Here is a 21480-nt window from a genome sequence, read left to right as displayed (position 1 = left end):
GGTACCTACTCTATTAAGTATGTACCTATTCTCCCAAGCTAGTTTATGGGTAACTCATTAACGCATTTGAAATCTCATCAAACATATTCAATATGATTGTGTCGTTCTTACATACCTATAATTTACATATCAGAATGTATTTGTGATATTTGGTCAAATCAACTTTTTGAGAATGCAAGACATTTCGATATTTTGTCCCTTCTTCCTAAAAAAATTGTGTTCAACAAGAGAAACACCGTGTCTCTCAGATCACCTTTATAATCCATGGCATTCAGCAAGATGGCGTTTGCCTTGTGATTAGTTGAAATAGATTTGACGTTGTTTGTAAATAAACCTGCCTGGAGTTGTCCATTATCGAAAATTAGTCCCATAGTAGTAAGTATTTTTAAAACTGTTTGACGGTGAATTTGGCGAATTCTGAAAATGACATACCCAATGTCAAGTGTCAAGAATTGTCGAGGTGGCATTGCCAATACCTAACATTTTTTTTAAAACTTACCTCTTGATATACCTAAACCGTTCATAAATGTCACTTTAATACTGCAATTTTATTATCAGACTCTGATTTAATTATAGTACAATACCTACTATAATTTTGACTTCGCGAAAAATGTAAAATACTATAATTTTACGCTAAGTATGACAAAAATATTATAATTTTGAAGATGAAAAATGTTCCTGTCTGTTAGGTAGGTACCTACTATAGTTTTTTTTTTCAGAAATATATTTTTTACACCTTTGTACTATTGTAATTTTATATTAAAATGATGTCGACATTGTTTCCGAGGCATAAATTACGTAGACAAAAAATATGTTGAAGAAAAATATTCTATGCAGATACAATTTTTGAAATTATGAAAATGAAGAGAAAAAATGTTACTAGAGGCGAAAGGTTCCTAGATGTACCTACATATGTGTCGCAATATTCACATTTGGTAGCCTGAGATTTACTTGCCAGAGCCGCACTGAGATAAAAAAATGACATGAGTGTTACCCACGTCAAGAAGTTTACGCAAATAACCATTCATATTTGGGGTTATACCATGTAAGTACCTATACATGAGAAAAAAACTTGATTATTATAAAGTTCTCGACGGTGTTTTGGGAGGATTTGTGAGGAACAGGAAACTTCTATAGGTAACCTATAGGTAGTTAAAATTTAAATTATCCTTTTCATATAATTCTGTCGCGTTTTGCGACTGATGTCTATCGAACTTCAGATGGAGAGTGCACAATTAGTAAGTAATAAAAGAAAGCCGTAAACAGTAGGTCGCCATTAATTGTTTTTCTATTATTTACAAACAGTGATGCTGAAGAAAATACTGTTTATTCCATGGTTATCAATTTTATTCAATAATTCCAAAGTGATCTGGAATTACTGTCTATTGTTATTGTTGTAACAAAAAAAAATCGTGTCACAGCAGTTCAATATATTCGATAGAAACTAATTTTATTAAAATAATATTCTTGCTACTGACGTCTAGCCGTAGTCCGCACAATGTTATAATAGATTAAATTAAAAAAAAAAAAAATGTTCCTTGAGAACATGATGACGAAATTTATATTTTTATGACAGCAGATAATCATAGTATTAAATTTTATTTTCATCATTTTTTAAATCAATAGTTAGACTGCATCGTTTAAAAAAAGTGGTTTAACCAGGTTTCCAACATAAAATGACTGTAAAGTAATGAAACAAAACTTGATCAAAATATAATATTATAATTTATTTAAAAATGCAAAAACTATAATTATTAATGAATTCTGTCCACAGGATCGAGACGTATTACTATTACGGAATGAATAAAAAATAAAACCATGAAAACCAATAGATATAATAAACGAGTGAATAGATACATTCTAAACCTAAACAAACCTGTTTTACGTAATATACTATTATAGATTTATTGAAAAATGCTTCATAATACCTTAGGTATATCATTAATTTGTAAATCAATTACAAATAGGTAAACAATGCAGTTTTATGTCAATTCAAATGCTACATTAATTAGCCGTTAAACAAATATGTACCTATAACACTAATCATGACATATTTATAGGTATTTAAAATACGTAGGTGTTCAGAGTTAATGTGATGTTGTGTATTTACGAATAATAGGATAATTCACGATGCCCAACGTATGCTCAGTGAACATTGTGCACAAACTGTTCGAAAATAGTATAAAAAACTGTTCCGGAACATTAAATATGTTCTGATACAAATGTTGATGTATTTTTCTTTTCAGACACGGATGGAAAACATTGTTCATATTATACAATGTTCTTGGTCTGAACATCTCTCCATAAAACTGGTGAGCTGCTCAGGCTATGTCCAAGCGTCTAGCCGCTAGCGTGTGATAGGGGAGGGATATGGGTACGTACGGAAACCTGTGGAACGAATAATGAAAGAGGCCAAGGTTATTCCATCTCTACCCGCACATAATATGTTGTCGTAGTTTGTTCATAGCCATCTTCCATGGCGCTATTAACGTGTCAGAACGATAAGGTGTTGGTGAATCATCACTGATAACGGCAATGACCGGGCGAACTATAATTTACTAAAAATAAATATCTACATTTCAAGATAAAATTAATAAGAAAACGTCATAGCGCCTTGTAGGTGAATCAATTGCCTATTTGGGATTCTGTAAAACTGTCGCGTGCGGTAATAACCGAGAGGTTATTAAGTAATTTTTAATGACAGGAGATAGTGAACAGATTGACGTGAATTCCATACTTAATTAGTATGTACGTATATATTATGCCACTTACGTCGGAAAATGCATACTTAACTAAATGAATAATGAAGCCAGTTTTCCTCAAAAAATGATAGTAGGCGAGTAATTACGAAGCATCATAATAATTATTAAGAACGTTGTGATTTGTCACGTATGTAGTGAAATTAAGAACATTCAGTCAGGTACTTTTCGGGTAAAGTGATTCGATCTATATTTGTCATTTTTCATAATAATTACACTTTGATAATCACCATCGTGATAGTGACTCATCTGGCATCAACACCAGGATGAAAATTAAACGAATCCCCAATTTTATTGTTTTGCTATCTGTAACGTTTCAAAATTTCCTATGAAAGTCGTTACATTTTGGCACGCATTTTCTTTAGCACGCTTGAGTCTCGTGCCGCAGTGACAAAGTCCACGTAAATTCATCACAAGTGCAATATAATGCATTCTGCTCAAAGATCGCGACCTGTAATGGGCCGTTTTGTTAACTTTGGACATATTTGAAACAATATAAATTGGATTGACAATACATATCTATAATTAATGTAATTTTATCCCCAGTCGTGTTGATAGATTTTAATATAATATCCTCACCATTCACTATCACATGTAGAAATATCAAGCAATTTATTGGCATGCAATAATTCTAGAAAAAAAATAACATGACAACATTTTTTTTATGTGATGCACTATCTGATCTGAATTAGATTAGAATGATGTGTTACCACAGAAGCTGTTATTGAAATGTCGACAGCAATACATGTAATTTTAACTCCGTGCTGCTAGCTGCTAGGTATATAACGTATGTCTTCAAAACAGATAACTGATTATTTGTTAATACTAACTCTACGATACGTGTGTGTTTATAAAAATATAGTGTAATTGTTATACGTACTCAATAGGGTTGTTATGTAAATTTTGATAATATGTACATTACATTTTTGAAAGTAGCCAAAATAGTATTGTAAATAAAAGCTCTCGCGAAAACCTCAGTGATATACTTAATTGATTTCTATAGAAATGATTTGCTACAAACTAACAAATAATATTATCCAGTAGGTACCTACATATTGTGAATTCATCGTGAAATATTTTTACACGAGGTTGGTAAGTATATTTAACTGTCACTAGAAAGCTTTCGCCATTGGCATAACATAATATATACGATACCATATCAGCGGATTAGATCTAAACGGATAACTGCACATTAGGGAACATCAATAACATTACAAAATGGAAAGTGCTTATATTATTATCACAAAGGCAGTCATTCAAATAATTTGGCCAAATTTGGTGAAAGTTTTGATAGGTACTGTTGATCATAATATGTAAATATGCATAGATTATTATTGTTTTGGGATTATATGTTTAGGTTAATTGATAAAATGACGATTACAATAATGATTTTATATACTTAGATATCTACCGTTTTGATGTAGTGTGTATATAATAGAATACATACTTATTAAAGTAAGCAAGCAGGCTAAGTATAAAAAAAACAATTGCCGCAATAAAAGGGTAGGTATAATATATACGCGATACGGTTTATACTAGGTTAAATATCAGAGTTTTAAAAAATCGTTCGTAAAAATAAATTAATATTATTAAGGCCGTGGCTACACGAATGTATAAATAAATAAATACATACAAGAATGAAGAAATCGCGGAATGCAATAATATGTACCTACCTCACCTCGGCACACGCGTTTGTTGTTATAATGTCTACAGTTATAAAGTATTATTGACATAAATTATCTACATAAACGTTACTAGAGTATCTTCTTTATCTTTTTATTGTTTGTGTCGTGTCTGCAACACATATACTAAATATTTTATTAAACAGCAAACATTCACGATTGTATAGTAGATTCGCGATTTTTATGAAAAAAACAAACTATGTAGAGACACTGTGATTACTGGTTATAAGATATTATAATACACGTAAAGGCCTCGATAGTCATTGTCATTACATTATTGTTAAACGACCCTGATGCATGCATGACGGGAAGTTTAAAATTCTTACATCATGATGGATTGTGCCCGATGTAAGATATTAAAATTTTGCTTATTCTATCTAAATAACTAGAACACTTCATTAAACATAGGTACTAATATTTTCTGCACCTTAATTTCAATGATACTGATTGTTCATAATAAAACAATGTCATTATTTTCTCAGCGATTAATCAATGGGTCATTTTCTATGATCAATCGTAATAATTGAAGTGCGGGACGATTCAGTCAAGCTTGATTAGTGTGTAGATATTTTACCACAGGGACATTGATATTAGCGGAAAAATGAGAAAAACTAGTCATCTATAAATAAATGTCTCCCCGCCCACGAAATAACACTCTCGAAATTTTTCTATTGAATTGGTTCAGTTAAAAAATAGACGCGACGGTATTTCTCAGGATACGATCATCGGATGTAAACACGGAAGGGTGTTTATTATAGATAACACGCACCGTCAGATATAGCTTCAAAATTACGAAAATATTTTCAAGTAAAAATAATGTCTAATACCACTACCTATAACATAAATAGATGCGGAACATATTTAAGTGTATTATGATAAACTGCAGATGGGGAATTGTAATTAGGTTGGATATTGATTGTGGATGTGACAGTATCTTAACTAGATAATGTTATTATTATCTATGATTATTCTAGCCGACAGACGTGATCACGGATTAGGATAAATTAATAAACCTGTGGTAAGTAGTAGAACTGGGGTTGATTTAATTGCTTAACATTATACTAGGGATGGTGAATCGTAGTGAAGAATTCACAGAATATGGTCAGAATTTTGGTTTGCTATTTTTCAATTGACTTACAACGTATCGGGTAGAATTCCATTCACATTTTGCAATATTGTTTTTATTCACATATTCTTTAAGTACTTATATAATATACTTACATATTATATTGATAAAAATATTAATCATGTTATCGCGTAATCAATTCGAACGTCGACATACCTTATTAAGCTTTTCATGAAACAAAAATGGTATGCTTGTTAAAGGTTCGCCATCTAAAAAAATCCGCAGACTTGGGATACAGCTGAATATGGTCAGCGATCAGTGAGAATAGAATGATAAGATTGACATAATTATACAATTAATGCTTCAATCGATCAATTATTATTAGAGTCCAGCTATGATGGAATGAATATCAACCAATCGTCGTAAAACTATGTTTTACATATACTGTTAAAGTATATATGCTTAATTATGAAGCGGAAATAGTGATTTACCTTTTTTACTTTGACTTACTAAAAATGCATAGATATAATCAGTATTCAGTAGGTACCAAATATATACAGGATATTATGTAAATCGCTCAACATAATAACACGAAACTAACATAGTCTTACGAAATAAGTAACAATACTAGATTTATACAACAAAATGAATGTTGTCGACGGCGGAGTAGGTGCTTTTTTGTTGTCAAATTCCGCAGTTGTCCACTGTCCAATTAAAGCTTTTGAATAAACTCAAAATAACAAAATATCCCGAGAATACCAGACGCGCAATACATAAAAGTTTAAAAACTACTACATAATTATCTGGTTATGCAATTATTATTATCATAAATACTAATTTTCCCGTTTCGGATCAACCTTCCGGATCAGATTTCCCATTTTCAAAGGAAAACTATCGCGGAAAAACATGACACCTTGCACTACCAGATGACGCTACAACTGTTTTGAGAAAAGGGGGTTTGGGAAAAAACCGGTTATCCGCAACTCCACATTATCTTGTATTGCAACACATTTGCATAACATTTTTCTGGGATAACGCTCTTATAACGCAATAAGGATGTAAGTAAATGATATTTTACATTATTTATTATTGTTATCTAATCACAAAAAAAACTTAAAGCTATATAATCAAGGTATCTATCACTTTGCTGAAGATAGATAAAATGGATACGTAAGCATTACATTTAAAATGTTAGTACCTACAATAAATTACTGTTTACTTATTTATTAGAGATTACGCATTATTTATCACAGAAATTGTCAATATATTTTAGTAATCGATATCGAAGTTATTTTTATAAATTTACTCTTATCGTCCTATTGTTTTCAGTCGTATCTGCAAACCTTATCTTTATCACGTCATAATTATCATTTACCAATACATAGAACGAAGTATACATAATATTTGACGTTAAATGCATATTTATCAGTGCAAATATTGGTTTGAGTACCCTTATTTTTAATTAATCGTTGGCAGTATTGTCACATTGGTAGAACATAATAATATCTCAGTTCCAAGTCATATTATGGCATGACAATCACTAATAAAATCAACATAGACTTTCAACGTTATACGAGTATCGCAAATGCTTCTAATCACTGTCATATTAATTATAGACTGACGTAAATAAATAAATTAATATGTATAAATGAAACATAATTCTTATCAGCCAGACATAATATTAAACGCGCAGACTTTTATAAATCACTTATAATTTATAATGATATAGCCAATAGGTACTAGGGTTTGCAATTCCTGAATCTCGAATCTCATTTGATTTGATCTAAAAACTAAGGGATACCGGGATCAACTTATATACGATGTTTTATTTGAAATAACGCAATTTTATAAACTAAAGATGGATAATTTCTCAAATAGGTCAGTAAAAACATAGATATAAATGTATACAGTGTAATGTATCTACTTATATTCAAGATTTTGTTATTTACCCATGTGAAAAATACATTAACTTTTCATATTCTATAAGTCAGAAATTTTAATAATTCGAATGATTTTTTTATTATTTAAGATAATATCGTAGATGCAATCGGTTATATGGTTAAATAATAAAAAAAACGATTTAAAAAACGGCTCATGGATTACTGCATGCATACATAATAACTATTGATGGAAGTATGTGTATTATGTTTTTACAGTATTGCGACATCGCAGAACTTAAAAAAAATATAAAAACATGCCACGAACACGTGAAAAATTTGAATGGATTTATAAAGATATTCATATTATAATTTGATTTACCTACTGAAATTTTTCTTTTGGCAAAGTTTCATATTATATTCACCAATCCCTAAGTTAACAGCATCACGAAAAGCCTAAGTATCTATTTCTCTTGCAAAATATCGATTTAATTTTTATTTGAAATTCATTTTACATGTAGGTATGTGTATATTATATTAAAATCTATACCAATAACGTTTATAAACACTTTATTGAAGATCTTTGTACAACTGTACCAATGTTTGCACGGACCATGGTATCAATCTACTGCTACGAACGAATTAATTAATTATTAATGTCGGTTATTTGATTGATGAACTTGATAATTTCGCAAATATACAGTGAATTAAGGAATTGTTGCTCTTGTAGAAAACAAGACGTGTTCGTGAATTTATAGGTACTTGTAGAAAGTATACGCAATCAAAAATAAGATGATTGAGCTCGTTTTGCTGCATTATTTATAATATTATGTGAGTGTAAATATTTTTGTAGACTACGTGCATTTCTTTAAAATTATATTTGTAAATAGACCATTACAAAACCTGTTGGAAATGGCGGGAATTAGGTTTCGGTTTTAAATTACACTGTTCATACCAAAAGCGACGCAAATGAGACAATATGTTATTTCTTCCACACGATTGGTAATGCAATCGCACTTGTCATTTTTATTACAGAAATTTCCAATCATCGGGTCGATAAATCGATCATATAGGTACATTGTCATTTTGAGCAACTGGAAAAGCGATGCAGGTGACACTGGATAAAATAATGGAAAGCCGTTTTTCATAACATGTTTTTGGAGATACACGAGAATTAGTTTGTGAGTACCTTAGCGTTTTAAACATTCCTATAAAACGTGCTAATATTTAAGGAAAAACATAGATTTTTTTTTGCATAATAATTAATATACCTTAGCATTATTTGTGTTATATCGTTATATGTACTGCATTCGTTGAACGGACGGGAAACTTTATTTAATTTAAAAAAAATCTCTTTAGTCCGTTTACCTCGAATCGAATATAACACCTCGCATATCAGATAATAATATACGCTTTAAGATATTTCGTAACTAATTTTAATGGTATCAGGTCTTTCTTTCAGCCGCCCTTACGCTACCGCAACTATAAAGAAATTGAACTTCAAACCCATAGAGAGAAAGACGAGATCGTAGCCATGTAAATTGGATATAATGAACTTAATTTATTTTATACCAAAACATAACAACTTTTAGCAAAATTGCGACGCCTAAAAATAAGTCAATATTTATTATTCTCTCCTCCAGCTGCCAGTAAAACTCATAAAATACAACACCCACCCAACCTTTCACATTTGAATGCAGTCACGAGACAATTACCTATGTATAGATCAGTGAGAAACAAACCGTGGCCCGTGGGCCGTATGCGGTCCACAATATAACAATCAAATTTTTCAGACAGCATTGTAGTGTCAGAAATCTTACTAGGGTTGATATTAAGTTCTATCGTGCAAATACATAGTATGTACCTACATAATGCAGAGTGGAGAGTGATTGAAGTAGCTGATGTGTAACTATTAAATTAAATTAATTTATTAATTATTTATATTATAATTTATATTATAATTTATTAATTTTCATATACCTACCTACTTCATTCAAATGCCATAGCTACTGCATAAATAAATGTGAAGTGATATAGCAAAATGCAGTTTTAAATCAATGAAATATCTAAAAATTAATAAGATAAGTAAGTATGGAATTACTATAACCACAATCGCTAAAATTCAAATTTCAACTCTACTGAAATTTTACATTGCGGGTAATTGATACAAACATAAATTTATGATAAAGCAGTTAGTTGCTGGTGGTCTATTTGGGTTCATTGTACGACAGACGCATATTATTATTAATAAAATTAATTATTTTATAAATCTTTCATGGCCATTTTGCCAAACATTTAACCAAGGTTGCAAATCAAATTATTCTACAATAATAAAAAAAATCCCATAATACTATGTACTTATACATACTTTATTCAGTCTTGGCTTGAAGTGACGCACAATAGTTTTTTTTTAATTTATTTGGGGCACCAACGCAGCGAATAATAGATGTTTATTTGTAACATGTTTGTTGTTTTTTATGAAAAAAATACTGAGTTATATTCGAAAAAAAAACGTTACGCAATAGGTAGATACTTGAATTAAATCATGACAAATTGTGAATTTAATGGGTAAGTAGGTATTACTTAATCATACATATTACTTATATATGTACCTGGTAATATTACCAAATTATAAAGATATTATAATAATATATCCAACTGCTTATAAAATATGCTTATTTTCAGTAAAAACGATTTTCAAGGTGAGTATAAATTTATTCAGCCAGTTTTTTTCTATTGTTTGCATTATATTGGCAATAAACAACATTTGTTTTTTTGTGAGAAGTACCTATACCCAATAACATTAATTAATAATAAGACTTGGTATATAATATATCTTATTATAGAAAAAACCTATTTATAATAACACACTAAGTATTTCATTGGGCCTAAAGTAAGTTGTGTAGCACGAACTATCCGTACCTACCTATGTTTATTTATAGATATGTTTACAAAAAATAAAATGGCAAATTTAGCATAAACATGTACCTAAATAGGTAATAATAAGTCTACGGTGCCTACATATTAGTTGTACCTATACAATCATAATCGTGGCAAAGGTAAGGTACTGATATAATCCAATATTGAAATGCGATAATAAGTAATGATAAGCGATAAGATAATATTGTGAAAAACAACTTAAAATTACAAAATGATGCTACTGATGTTGACAGAATAGGTGCAGGCACAGAAGGTATGTTGTGTATTATAGGTACATACTTTCTACATAATGAAACAATGTAAATCCATATTTAACACAATAATTAGATATTATCTACTTAGTGTGTGCTTGACGTTACCAAATACAATTATACATACTATTTAATTAACTATTTCGTATGTTTTATTATATCAACATAATCAATTCTATTTAGCAAAAAATTGTAATGCATAGATAGATTAGACATCGAGTAATTTTAAAATTTAAATGAATCTAAATCATGTTATTTAGGCTTACGGAGTATGAGAGGTGCAATGTCAACAACTGACCAGCGACGTCTTCGCAACTCGATAAGTAGGTACCTAGGTATTTTGTTTTGAAATGCTACTTCTAGACCAACTTATTTAAAAACAAACACGGTGTGTAAGTAGATCGTTGCACAAAATACACTTTCAAAATGTATGGAAGCCGGTGTGTACTCTGCACTTTGTACCCAACTGTATTCCGACTAAAAAAAGAGATTAAAGTTTTCTGGCAGTTTTCCCGATTTTTCTGGAAACGATTTTTAGTTTGATTGTGCGTCTCATCTGCTAAATATACCGTAGGCACCTACTTGTGATGGTAAATAAATTTAGCGGGTAATTTATACGAATGATAATAAGATGTAGACGTTTATCTAAACACATTTATTCAAATTAAGTATGTACTCACCAAATTAAATAAATAAAAGCCCAAAGTGCGGGAACTATTGATTTGATTTGAGTTTGAATATGTAAATAAAATTTGCTGCAGCAGACATTTATTAAATATGCCGTAGATTCAGTAATTTCAATCAATATATTAAATTCATATAATCGGAATATTATTTCCCATAAACGACAGAGATCTCAATTTCAGATATACCAATAAATGCAACTGTTCTGTTGAATAGGATGCAAATATTTTAGAAATACTATGGAAATTAAACGGTTTCATTGTTGTGTTTATTTAATAAAACGCAATTTTTTGTAGTACTTATTCCACTTTTGTGGAATTCTATTTGGATGTTGGATTCCACTAAAGTGGAATAAGTACTACAAAAAATTGCGTTTTATTAAATAAAAACAACAATACAATGCAGTTCTACCATGAATTGACAGTTAACAAAATAAAAGAAAATAAACGGTTTCATTTCGTGAATAACTAGGTTTTTATTTAAATGTACCTACTTATAATATTATTATAGGTACTATCGTACCGTACCTATCGTATTATTACATTAAGTACGTAGATTCATTATTGTTATTTTATTCTTTTGAAAAATGGACAACTAGGTAAACGAAAAAATACTATTATTCCACGTATCTGCAGTCTTCGGTAGGTCCTTACAAAAATAAGATTTAAGTTTTTAGTGCAAAATAAATTTAAAAAAATGCAGCAGTGAAAAAATTTAACAATAAATAGAATCAATATGTAAATAAACAATTATTATTTTATAGTGTGATAGCTGATAGCAGCAGTGCTGTCTGCAAATACGATTTCATCCAGACATAAATAATTTCAAATTTGACTCCCGCGAACAAAATGATAAAAAACGCAATAAAGATTGTCTTTTGCGTTATTTTTATTCCGAGTGGGCATTCGTAGCAACGAGTATGTTTCCGATTCACTTTAAACAATAAAACTAAGTACCTAAGTACATAGCAGTTTGTTTTGTACGAATGTTATATTCATTTAAATAGGTAGGTACCTACCTATTTGCTTTCATTTGCCGTAAACTATAAACTAGTGGTCGCATACGATGGCCCACAAATATATTATTATAGATAGATAAAAATGACAGAATGGAACCATAGATGCAAGTTTGCAGCTTTCAGACAGGATCGACTGTGACGCATCCATCGATTATATTATTTAGATAAGACGTTTCTGACATGGTACATCGCAAACCTTAGTTTGTTTCCCTTACTCAATTATTTAGATTTTTTTAAGTTTCATAAATATTATCCTGGTAGAAGTTTTCTAAGTTTCTCTCTTTTTTGCTAAGAGCGGTTTCACGCGGAGAAGTATCCGATACACAGGTATGACGTTTATAAAATTTCCGTGTGAAAGGCTCAATTTGGTTAACAGTTGTGTATTCGTCATACATGTATCGGATACGCCAGAGTGGTCTTCAAACTGTGCTCCGCGGCACATCTTAGGGGTTCCGCAAGTCAAAAAAAAATCGACAAATAGACCTAGACTTAGAAAAATTGTGTAAAAAAAATGCAAACACACACCCGGTCACAAGGTACAAGGGTAGGAAACAGCTGGGGAACGAGTTGATGCAGAGTATAATGATTCATAACTTTGCACTCTGGCGCTAGGATGAAAATGATATAATATATTCCAAAAAATATTATTTTACATATTATAATATTATCTTTGTAATTAGGTATTTATTACTAGATATAATAGTACAAGTGAATATCATAAGTGCTATATTTTAACAGCACCTGTCTTGCTGCTGTTAAAATATCGCACTTATTGCAACAATAAAAACCAGCTTCGTGTAATTGTTACAATAAGTGCTAATATTTTGATACAAACCTACCCTAAGTTTGATAATATTTATCACTTTAGCGGTCGATAAGTATAGAATAGACCCACATATTACCGTAACTAAAGACGACCAGTATTATAATTGTTATATTATTTTGACGGTGATTATTGATTAATAATGATTATATTTAAATGTAATTTTCACAACAATAATATGTAATATGCATAAATAATCACAACTGTTCATTGTTTTGATATCACATAAACAAAACAAACCAATGTAGGTATGTAAAGAATGTGTAAATATTAATAACTACATACATATAACCAACATTTTGCAATACCTACACAGAAAAGTGATTTTCCGATTTCTGAATGTTATCTAAAACGAGCATAAAAATAAAATAATTCTTAATCATATTTAAATAGTAACAACATAATATTATTATCATACTGAGCAACTATAACTATGTACTTACTTACTGAATTATATAATATATTTTTAATATAATTTAAAATAGCGAAAATTCTCTTGGCGTATAATTAAATGTATGTACCATAGAGGTATTAAATAAAGTAGGTAGGTACATACTTTTGATCATGACATGACGTATGTATGATTTATCTTATTGTTTAAACAAGTTACATGGGTACTCTGGGTACTCACTCGCTCATTTATGGCGTTACGACAGTCGTAAATGGCAGACATAACAAACAATTAAACTGAATACAAACATAATAAAATCATGACCTAAATTAATTTCTTATTTTACCTACAATGTGCATACAAAATTAATATAGGTGTCCTCTGACGTATACCTACATTTTTAAATGAATGGTTTTGTTCATTAATGATTGCACGGGTAGGCACAATAACTAAGGTAGGGATAGGTTAGGTACTAATCATATATTATAAGTTTTTAGTCTTTTTTGTTATATTCGTAATATTATAATCAGTAATCACCATTATGGGGTTGAGCACAGGCAGAGAAATCAGAATTAATGGGAACTGAAATACACAACGGGTAAGGTGATAGCAGGTAACCGACTCGAGTAAGGATGAATCCGGGTTAAACTTACACACGTGTCTAGAAAACGTTTAACATTTCATAAACGTTTGATGCGTGCTTAATTTTCGTAGGACACTCACACATTCAAAAGCCTGCTTCACCATGCGGCGTATTGAATATAGCCTATTGGTATTCTATTTATTATCTGTTCTGTGAGCACAGGTCTCAGCATTGTATTTTATTGAACAGTATGTATGTACTCGACAATCTTCAGTTTCTTTATACCTATCGCCAATTTACAGAGAACGAATCAGTTGGCAATTTTCTTACAATAATAAAATAAGTAACTACCTAGTATAATGCTTATACCATTATTAAATCACACTGTAGCGCGTAGCAGTTGTCACTATTTATATCTTTACAATTTCTCTCAGGAAGAGTTACGGATATTGGCTTATAATAATCTTAGGGCTAAATGTATAGTCATAATCAGCGACTTAGTCGAAGTGAGCAAAACAAGCGAGGCCATTGGTACGTAGCATGGAGATATAAAAAAACTGAAAAGTTTAGACGCTTTTCTCGCACAGACACGACAGAAGAAGAAAAATACTAGGTTATCACGAGAGAGGTTGTTACATTGTGTTATTATAATTATAGTAAGTCAGCAGGGCTCGAAATGACCGGAGCGCCGTTCCTGTTGTGTAAAATTATCGCTACGTCTCGTGGAAAAAATAATTTGAACGTCTGAGCTAGCTAGGCCATATAACAGAAAATCTAACACACTTATTTTTCTGAAATAATACACATAAAATTTGATATCTATGTCTTCTAACTATGATAACTATGTATTGTTCATCAGAAAACTATCTAGCGCTCCGGTTCGTAAACTTTTCCATTTCGAGCGCTGAGTAAGTGCCAAATATATAGAAATCTATTAATTGTGTCGTATACTCTTTGGAGAAGGTTACGTTGTTTTAAACGTGCGTGTAACAATGACATTAATATGGACGAATCATCTGGAATAGAAAATGACACTCACTTTATTGTCGGGTCTGCCGAATGGCATAATTGTTCTAACGCCATTACAATAAAGGTGATACTTATTGCTATAAATTCCTGATGCGTTTTGTTGGGTCTGCCGAATGGTTCGGTTCGAACGGGTTCGCTCAAATGAACATTGACATTAGAAACACTGCTCTAACGCCATTACAATAAAGGTCATATTGCTATAAATTCCCTATGCGTGATATCGCATAATGGAAATTGCGTGATGTCTACCTATACATGCGAATGCGCGAATTTACTTGCAAGCTACTGTATTGAGTGCGTCGTCCATTAATAATGTCATTTGTCATTGGCGTGTAATGACACCTATATTTGTGTGTACGCACGTGCGTGATTAAGACATTTGATTCAATGAGCTTATGCTATAAGTATTATTCTGACTTTCCTCTTCTGAATTTTAAATTTTAATTTCAGTTCGCGACAACAAAGTGTACATAAGGAAAACAAAAATTGAGCTATATGGGTATGTTTTCTTTCGTGCAACGTCACATCTGAATATGAATATAGTAATAATAAGAACAATCCATCTTATCTAAAATTGGTATAACGTAAAAATGCTATCACGTGCAAGTAATCATAAAAAAATATACCCACATAGATATTATTATAATACTAGGCCCGCATGCGATCTGACACACAATCTGACCGATATGCTAGTAAAAATAATATTCATTAGTATTTCTCATATTACGTTACGTTACAGTAGGTAAGCATAGTTTATATTGGGTCATTTATCGGAAATATAAATGGCCGTATATTATAGACCGTCCAACCTCTTTGGGTCATATAGTACTGACATAAAATTCATGTCTAAATAAAACACGGTTCTTGTCGGTTTACAGGAAGCCAGCAGCAAAAAATTGAAAATAGCCGATATACTGGATTATTTGTTAGGTTAGGTTAGGTTTTCATTCTTTAATTCATGAATTTTGCCAAAATCGACTATGAAAATTGAATCTAATAAAATTGGAGACCGTATATTATACGGTCAGAAATATAGATAGAAAGCTCACGGCGAACTGTGCCACGGTGAAATGTTTTACGAACAATTTACATGTAACCATACGCTGTAACCATTTAATCTCAGTCGCCCTCTTCTTCTTCTTCTTGTTGATTATTGGATTCGCCCACCCACAGCTTTAACATACTGTTAATTAATTATTGCCTGGCTTTAGTATCTAAGCTTCATGTATGACGTACGGGGTGGAATCATGGCGATTGCAATTAAGAACCAAAGAACGTCGGAAATGTAGTGCTGGCGAAAAGTGCCGAGAAAATGAACGAAGCACTGAACAAATTACAACATAAAGAACATCAGATAAAAATCTGTATCCTAACTGCCTGCGACTAATTGTATAGTTATCTGTTCATCGAGAACCACAAAGCCTTGAAAACTTAAAATACTAAAAGTATTAGGCAGTGTGCCAGGAAAAAGAGGCAGGTGACGTATGTACGCCGATGGGGTGAAGCGATCAAATCGAAGACAGAATAAAACGTCTGCGCCGATATAAACTACCGAACGCAGCGTCCGCCCACCGTTCGCCTGTCGATCCTTCCGCCGTAAGAAATGCATAAGCCAATCGGCGCGGTATGCCTGCGCAGGAGATAGAAGGGAAAATGCAACAACCAGGTGGCGTAATAGCCTAAATGGAGATGAGTTCTGCAGTATCCCAGTAGTCGCGACTTCAGTCTTGAGTGAGTCGACGACGAGAATGCTGCATTAATCATATTTAGAGATATCAGACCATCAATAGGTATACATGCATGCCTATCTAAATAGGTTTCATGCATATTAAATGATGATGGTATACAACAGCATTGACCGAGATTATGAGGTAAGCTGTAGGTACGTACACACGTAAATAAGCAGGTGCAATAAACACGCTGTACCCAAGTTTAACTAGATATGATAAAGGAAATGCAATCAAAATCTTTTGTACTAGGTATATCCCACAGTACGTCATGATAAGATGTAGGTACCGGTCTTTCTTTTTGTAGCGGTCATTTGCCACTTTGAGAAACACTGTAGTAGAACATGTTCATATTAATATAAACAAAAAAAAATATTATCTACCTACATGTTGAAGTTTTTTCATGGTCTTCTTTCTTGACATTATCTCATCATATTATGAAATGGCCTCCATAATAACCTTTCACAGGCGTTTATATTGAATGAACACTACAAATACAAAAATATTATACTTAAATAGGTATAATTTATACATTGTTGCGTTCCTAATAAATGCAAAAACATCTGAGTCTTAACATTTTTTTCTCTCAGATAAAGGCTGGTGATCTAACCTAACCTATTGAGCCAACGGGCCATGTTTTTCTATCAATTGCCAAATGGTTAGTATACGTCATATACCTACTAGTGATTTCCAAAGTTTTTTTGTTTCACAGCATCCTAAATATATCAGTGAGTGATTTCTGAGACGGCTAAGCCAGTTTCAGAGATTGTGGAACCCAACTACACACAACTACCCTCGATTTCCATTCCCCCATTGGGTTTTGACCAATAAATTTAGATTCTAGGTATTAGAAGTATGTAAGTTGATACAAATCGCACCATAATTGGCTGATGTTTTTCAAGCTTTACTGGTACCTACCTATTCAAAACTCAACCAGTTGACCATAAGTATTGACAATTTTTTTATTGTAGTTTGAAGAAAACAACCAAAGATGCACGCGAATCTATATCTAAGTCCACATTTAGTCACTTCATCACCCACTTCCTCTTCAACTTTTAAATTCTGGTTTTACACCGAGAAGTTTTGTGCATGCGCAGAGGAGATGAATCCGTTTTACTGTCTACAATCGTTCATCACAGTTTTCACTTCGTGAAGTGATAGATAATATACCAGCGCTTCAGTTTGTTCGTATAAGTCTTTATGAGTTATATCCCATAATGCGCAATGTGCCCTATACTCCTCAATAAAATTCATTGTCATCATTTCAGTCGACATTTTGCAAAAAAATCGTAATATTTCAATACTATCAATAGTAGTAAAATAAATATATTGGTACTGTTCGGTTATACCGGAGGCAGCGGAAAACGCATTTTGAAAATAGCCGATAAACTGGATTATTTGTTAGGTTAACCTAACCAAACCTAACCTAACCTAACCTAACCCAACCTAACCGAACCTAAACTAACCCAAACTAACAAATAATCCAGTTTATCGACTATTTTCAAAATGCGTTTTCCGCTGCCTCCGGTATAACCGAACAGTACCAATATATTTATTGACAAGCAACTGCACGAACCACCCGAATCTTACCGAAAAAATACGAAGCTGCTTGGGGGGGGGGGGGGGGGGGTGTGGACAGAAATCCAAGCCGGTTGGATCGCAGTGCGCTAGTACTTTCATCACAAAATAGCGGCCATTTTCAAACCGATTTGAGGACCGGCCTACGACGCATGCCCCGTGTTCAATTCGTGAGACGTACGGAAGAGTCCCGAGTATAGACTTGGCTAATCATTCTGACCATGCGTCAGACCGTTGAAGTAAGATTAAGTACCCGAATTTGATTTGAAAACCTCTCATCTATAGCCCAACGCAACATACGTTTATGAACCTAATAACGTATCTATGTAACGTTATTAGTTATATTAACGAAAGAAAACGAGGAAACCTTCCTCTACCAGATCAAGTATAGATATATAAAACTCAAGCTAAAAAAATAACTAGTTAAATAGAGAATTTTTACTAGTTTCGCCTGCAAACGTCAAACACCAACATTTAAACACACAATCTTAGATGCACGGAAAGAGTCAATAATTACATAAATTTGTTATGACCGATTCCGTGTAGTCTTGGCTCCAATTTACATTACGATAATATGCGACGATGATGAGTGAAAATGAGAAACAGGCTACGGTGAAATGACTGGGAAATCCTTACCCATAGTAAGAGATTATCGTCAAATGATTCCTCTGTATTATGGAAGTGGATAGGAAATAATCACATATTAGACACGTTTACGGCTTGAGAGATATTTAGATGAACAATCACAATTAATGTCATTCGCATTAAAAAGTGAAAACAAAAACTGTAATAAGGCCGCCATATTTCAATTCTAATCTGCCAACTTACATTATATTATTTTTTCTTTGGCTACACTACACTAAAAACGTTACAGGAACGCCAATAAGTGTTTTAATCTTTGATGTTTTGAACGTTGAAGTGCAAAATAAATAAATTCGCCGTTGTAATTGGTATCGAACCAAAATCTGTTTCCTGGAGAGACAGTTCAAGAACCGGTTGTGCTTACTTTCTAAAAGCCTGGCCCTGAAAATTGTATAATAGCTATAGCCATAGCGAATATCACAACAAAGCAACCAAAAATCTACCTGATTCTTTTGCGAATGACATTTAAAAGAATTACGTTCACAGGTTACTAATAAATTTTACCTGCTTTATTTGGCGAATGGTATTTTAAAAGATACGTGGATAGGTTACGATAACAACGCCTATTGTTTATTTTTTTGTAAGGAATCTAGGAAGACCTAAGTAATGTACCTGAAAATCAAACTTTACATTGTTGCGATTTTCTTTGCAACAGTGCATTTCAATTTCGCGCGATAAAAATATACCAACAGACAGAAAATAATAATAATATTATGCCGAGATATTTTGGGAATATTATATTCAGCGATTTTTATTGGCTATTGAAATTAGCTGCAGGAAACAAAATCAAATTGAAATCATTTAATTTCACGTAGAATATCAGCATAATTTCCCAAAAAGTTATAGGTAGGTAGGTATATAAAAAATCTGGCATTAAACTTGTTTACGTGGTACAAATTATTATAACAGTCGTATGTATTAAATTTATCACCGTTTTCAGGAATGTATCTCTTAATAATGTAGATCGGCTAAAACAATGTGGATATTCACCAAATTGATAAAAAAATGAGCATGAATTTATTATGAAATAGAGGTAATAAATGTAGGTATATATATATATTTGGAAAATGTGGGTACTCACCAGGTCTTTGTTTAGTGTTCATCATCCTTTCTTTCTTGTCTTCGAGCATGGAATCGGTGGTGGACACAGGTGCCATTGTTTTGGTAATGAAATTTTTGATGCCGGTAAAAACGAAATTGTCTTTAGTGCACAGCTGACCATTTGATGTTTCGCTAACGACTGATTGCGGAGTCTCGCTCGCGGCCCCCTGCAGCCACCGCCGGACTGCTGATAACAAACCCCTCTCGCCCGTCCGATTCTTATCGCTCTGACAAATACTGCGAGATATCGTAGCAATGAAACTCAACCTCAAGATGAAATTGAGAACCACCAAATGGACGTGCAACAGCACCGACAAATACAACTGAATTACCTTTTGTATATTCATATCGGCGAATTGCGAAAAAGTAAACAAACAACAACAATACAATGTTCCATCTGTGCACCCCGCTTAAATCTCGGCGCCCTTTTCACAGAAGTGGTCTGAGGACGTGTGCCTGATGAACTGTATGAGATCAGGTCTCATGGTGGCAGCAACCCGGGCGCGCGCCCCAGGCCCCACAGCCGCCGCCGACAACGCAATGCAACGCCGGAAAACGCAAACTACACACATGTGAAAACTGTCCGATCTTACAAGAAAAACGATGACTTTAAGATATTTTCGTGCGGTCCTCGAACCGTGAAAATCTCGTGTTCACTTTCACAATTTCTTTATTCTGGGATTTATAATTTTGGATCCGATGACCTTACCGAATGAGCACAGTCTCTTTTGGCCTATTTTTGTTTTGATGTTTAGTGTTTACGATTTGTGGCCAATTTCATTTTGATTCGGTAAGAATGATGGAAAATTAAAAATACACATTGTGGCGACCAAAATAATTTGTGAAATGAATAAATATTAATCGAAATGCGGCACCTTAGAATATTAAATTAGAACACCTATGTATGTACTGTTTGTTTTATAATAAAATATCAACTCAGCACGCACTGTTCTGTTTGAAGTGGGACGCATAGACGTGGGACGGGTTAAGTAACTTTACTTGTGTGAGTGGAAATCGATTCACGTTCGAGAAAGTTCGGATTCAGTCAGAATATGAATTTTATATTATTTATATTTATATTAATTAAATAAACTAGCACTTTGTTAAATATTATTAAAAAATATTACGATGTCATTTAGATTCTTATCTAGGTATATAATTATTAAAACGAATTGAAAATTGAACGGTTAACAAATGTTTCCTGATGCAATAGTAAATTGAAACCAACGTTTTATAGTATAGGTAGTAAACGCGTAAGCTTCAATAATATTTTGTTGATAAGAGTAAATTTATTACCGTTGATCAGTATTAGTTTTGAATTACGCTCGT

At 32.4% G+C, this 21480-nt stretch overlaps 1 protein-coding gene across 2 annotated transcripts in view; it reads right to left on the bottom strand.

The window, feature by feature from the left end:
- The window catches only part of LOC147068295 (6-phosphofructo-2-kinase/fructose-2,6-bisphosphatase-like), a 39796-nt gene extending 18707 nt beyond the window's left edge, over positions 1–21089 (bottom strand). For both annotated transcript variants that reach the window (XR_015071393.1, XM_085953262.1), the window contains exon 1: positions 20132–21089. Coding sequence is in view for 1 of the 2 variants with exons in the window: in XM_085953262.1 (XP_085809388.1) it covers positions 20132–20498 (367 nt within the window). In the remaining variant the exon portion in view is untranslated. The remainder of the gene's footprint in view (positions 1–20131) is intronic.
- Between the last annotated feature and the right edge of the window lie 391 nt (positions 21090–21480).

This window comes from Rhyacophila brunnea, unplaced genomic scaffold, assembly GCF_057557595.1.
Source record: "Rhyacophila brunnea isolate RB1 unplaced genomic scaffold, BYU_Rbru_1.0 scaffold_3, whole genome shotgun sequence".
NCBI classification, from domain to species: Eukaryota; Metazoa; Arthropoda; class Insecta; order Trichoptera; family Rhyacophilidae; genus Rhyacophila; species Rhyacophila brunnea.
The sequence above is the reverse complement of the archived record's forward strand: the minus strand, read 5'-3'. Positions and strand labels throughout refer to the sequence as shown.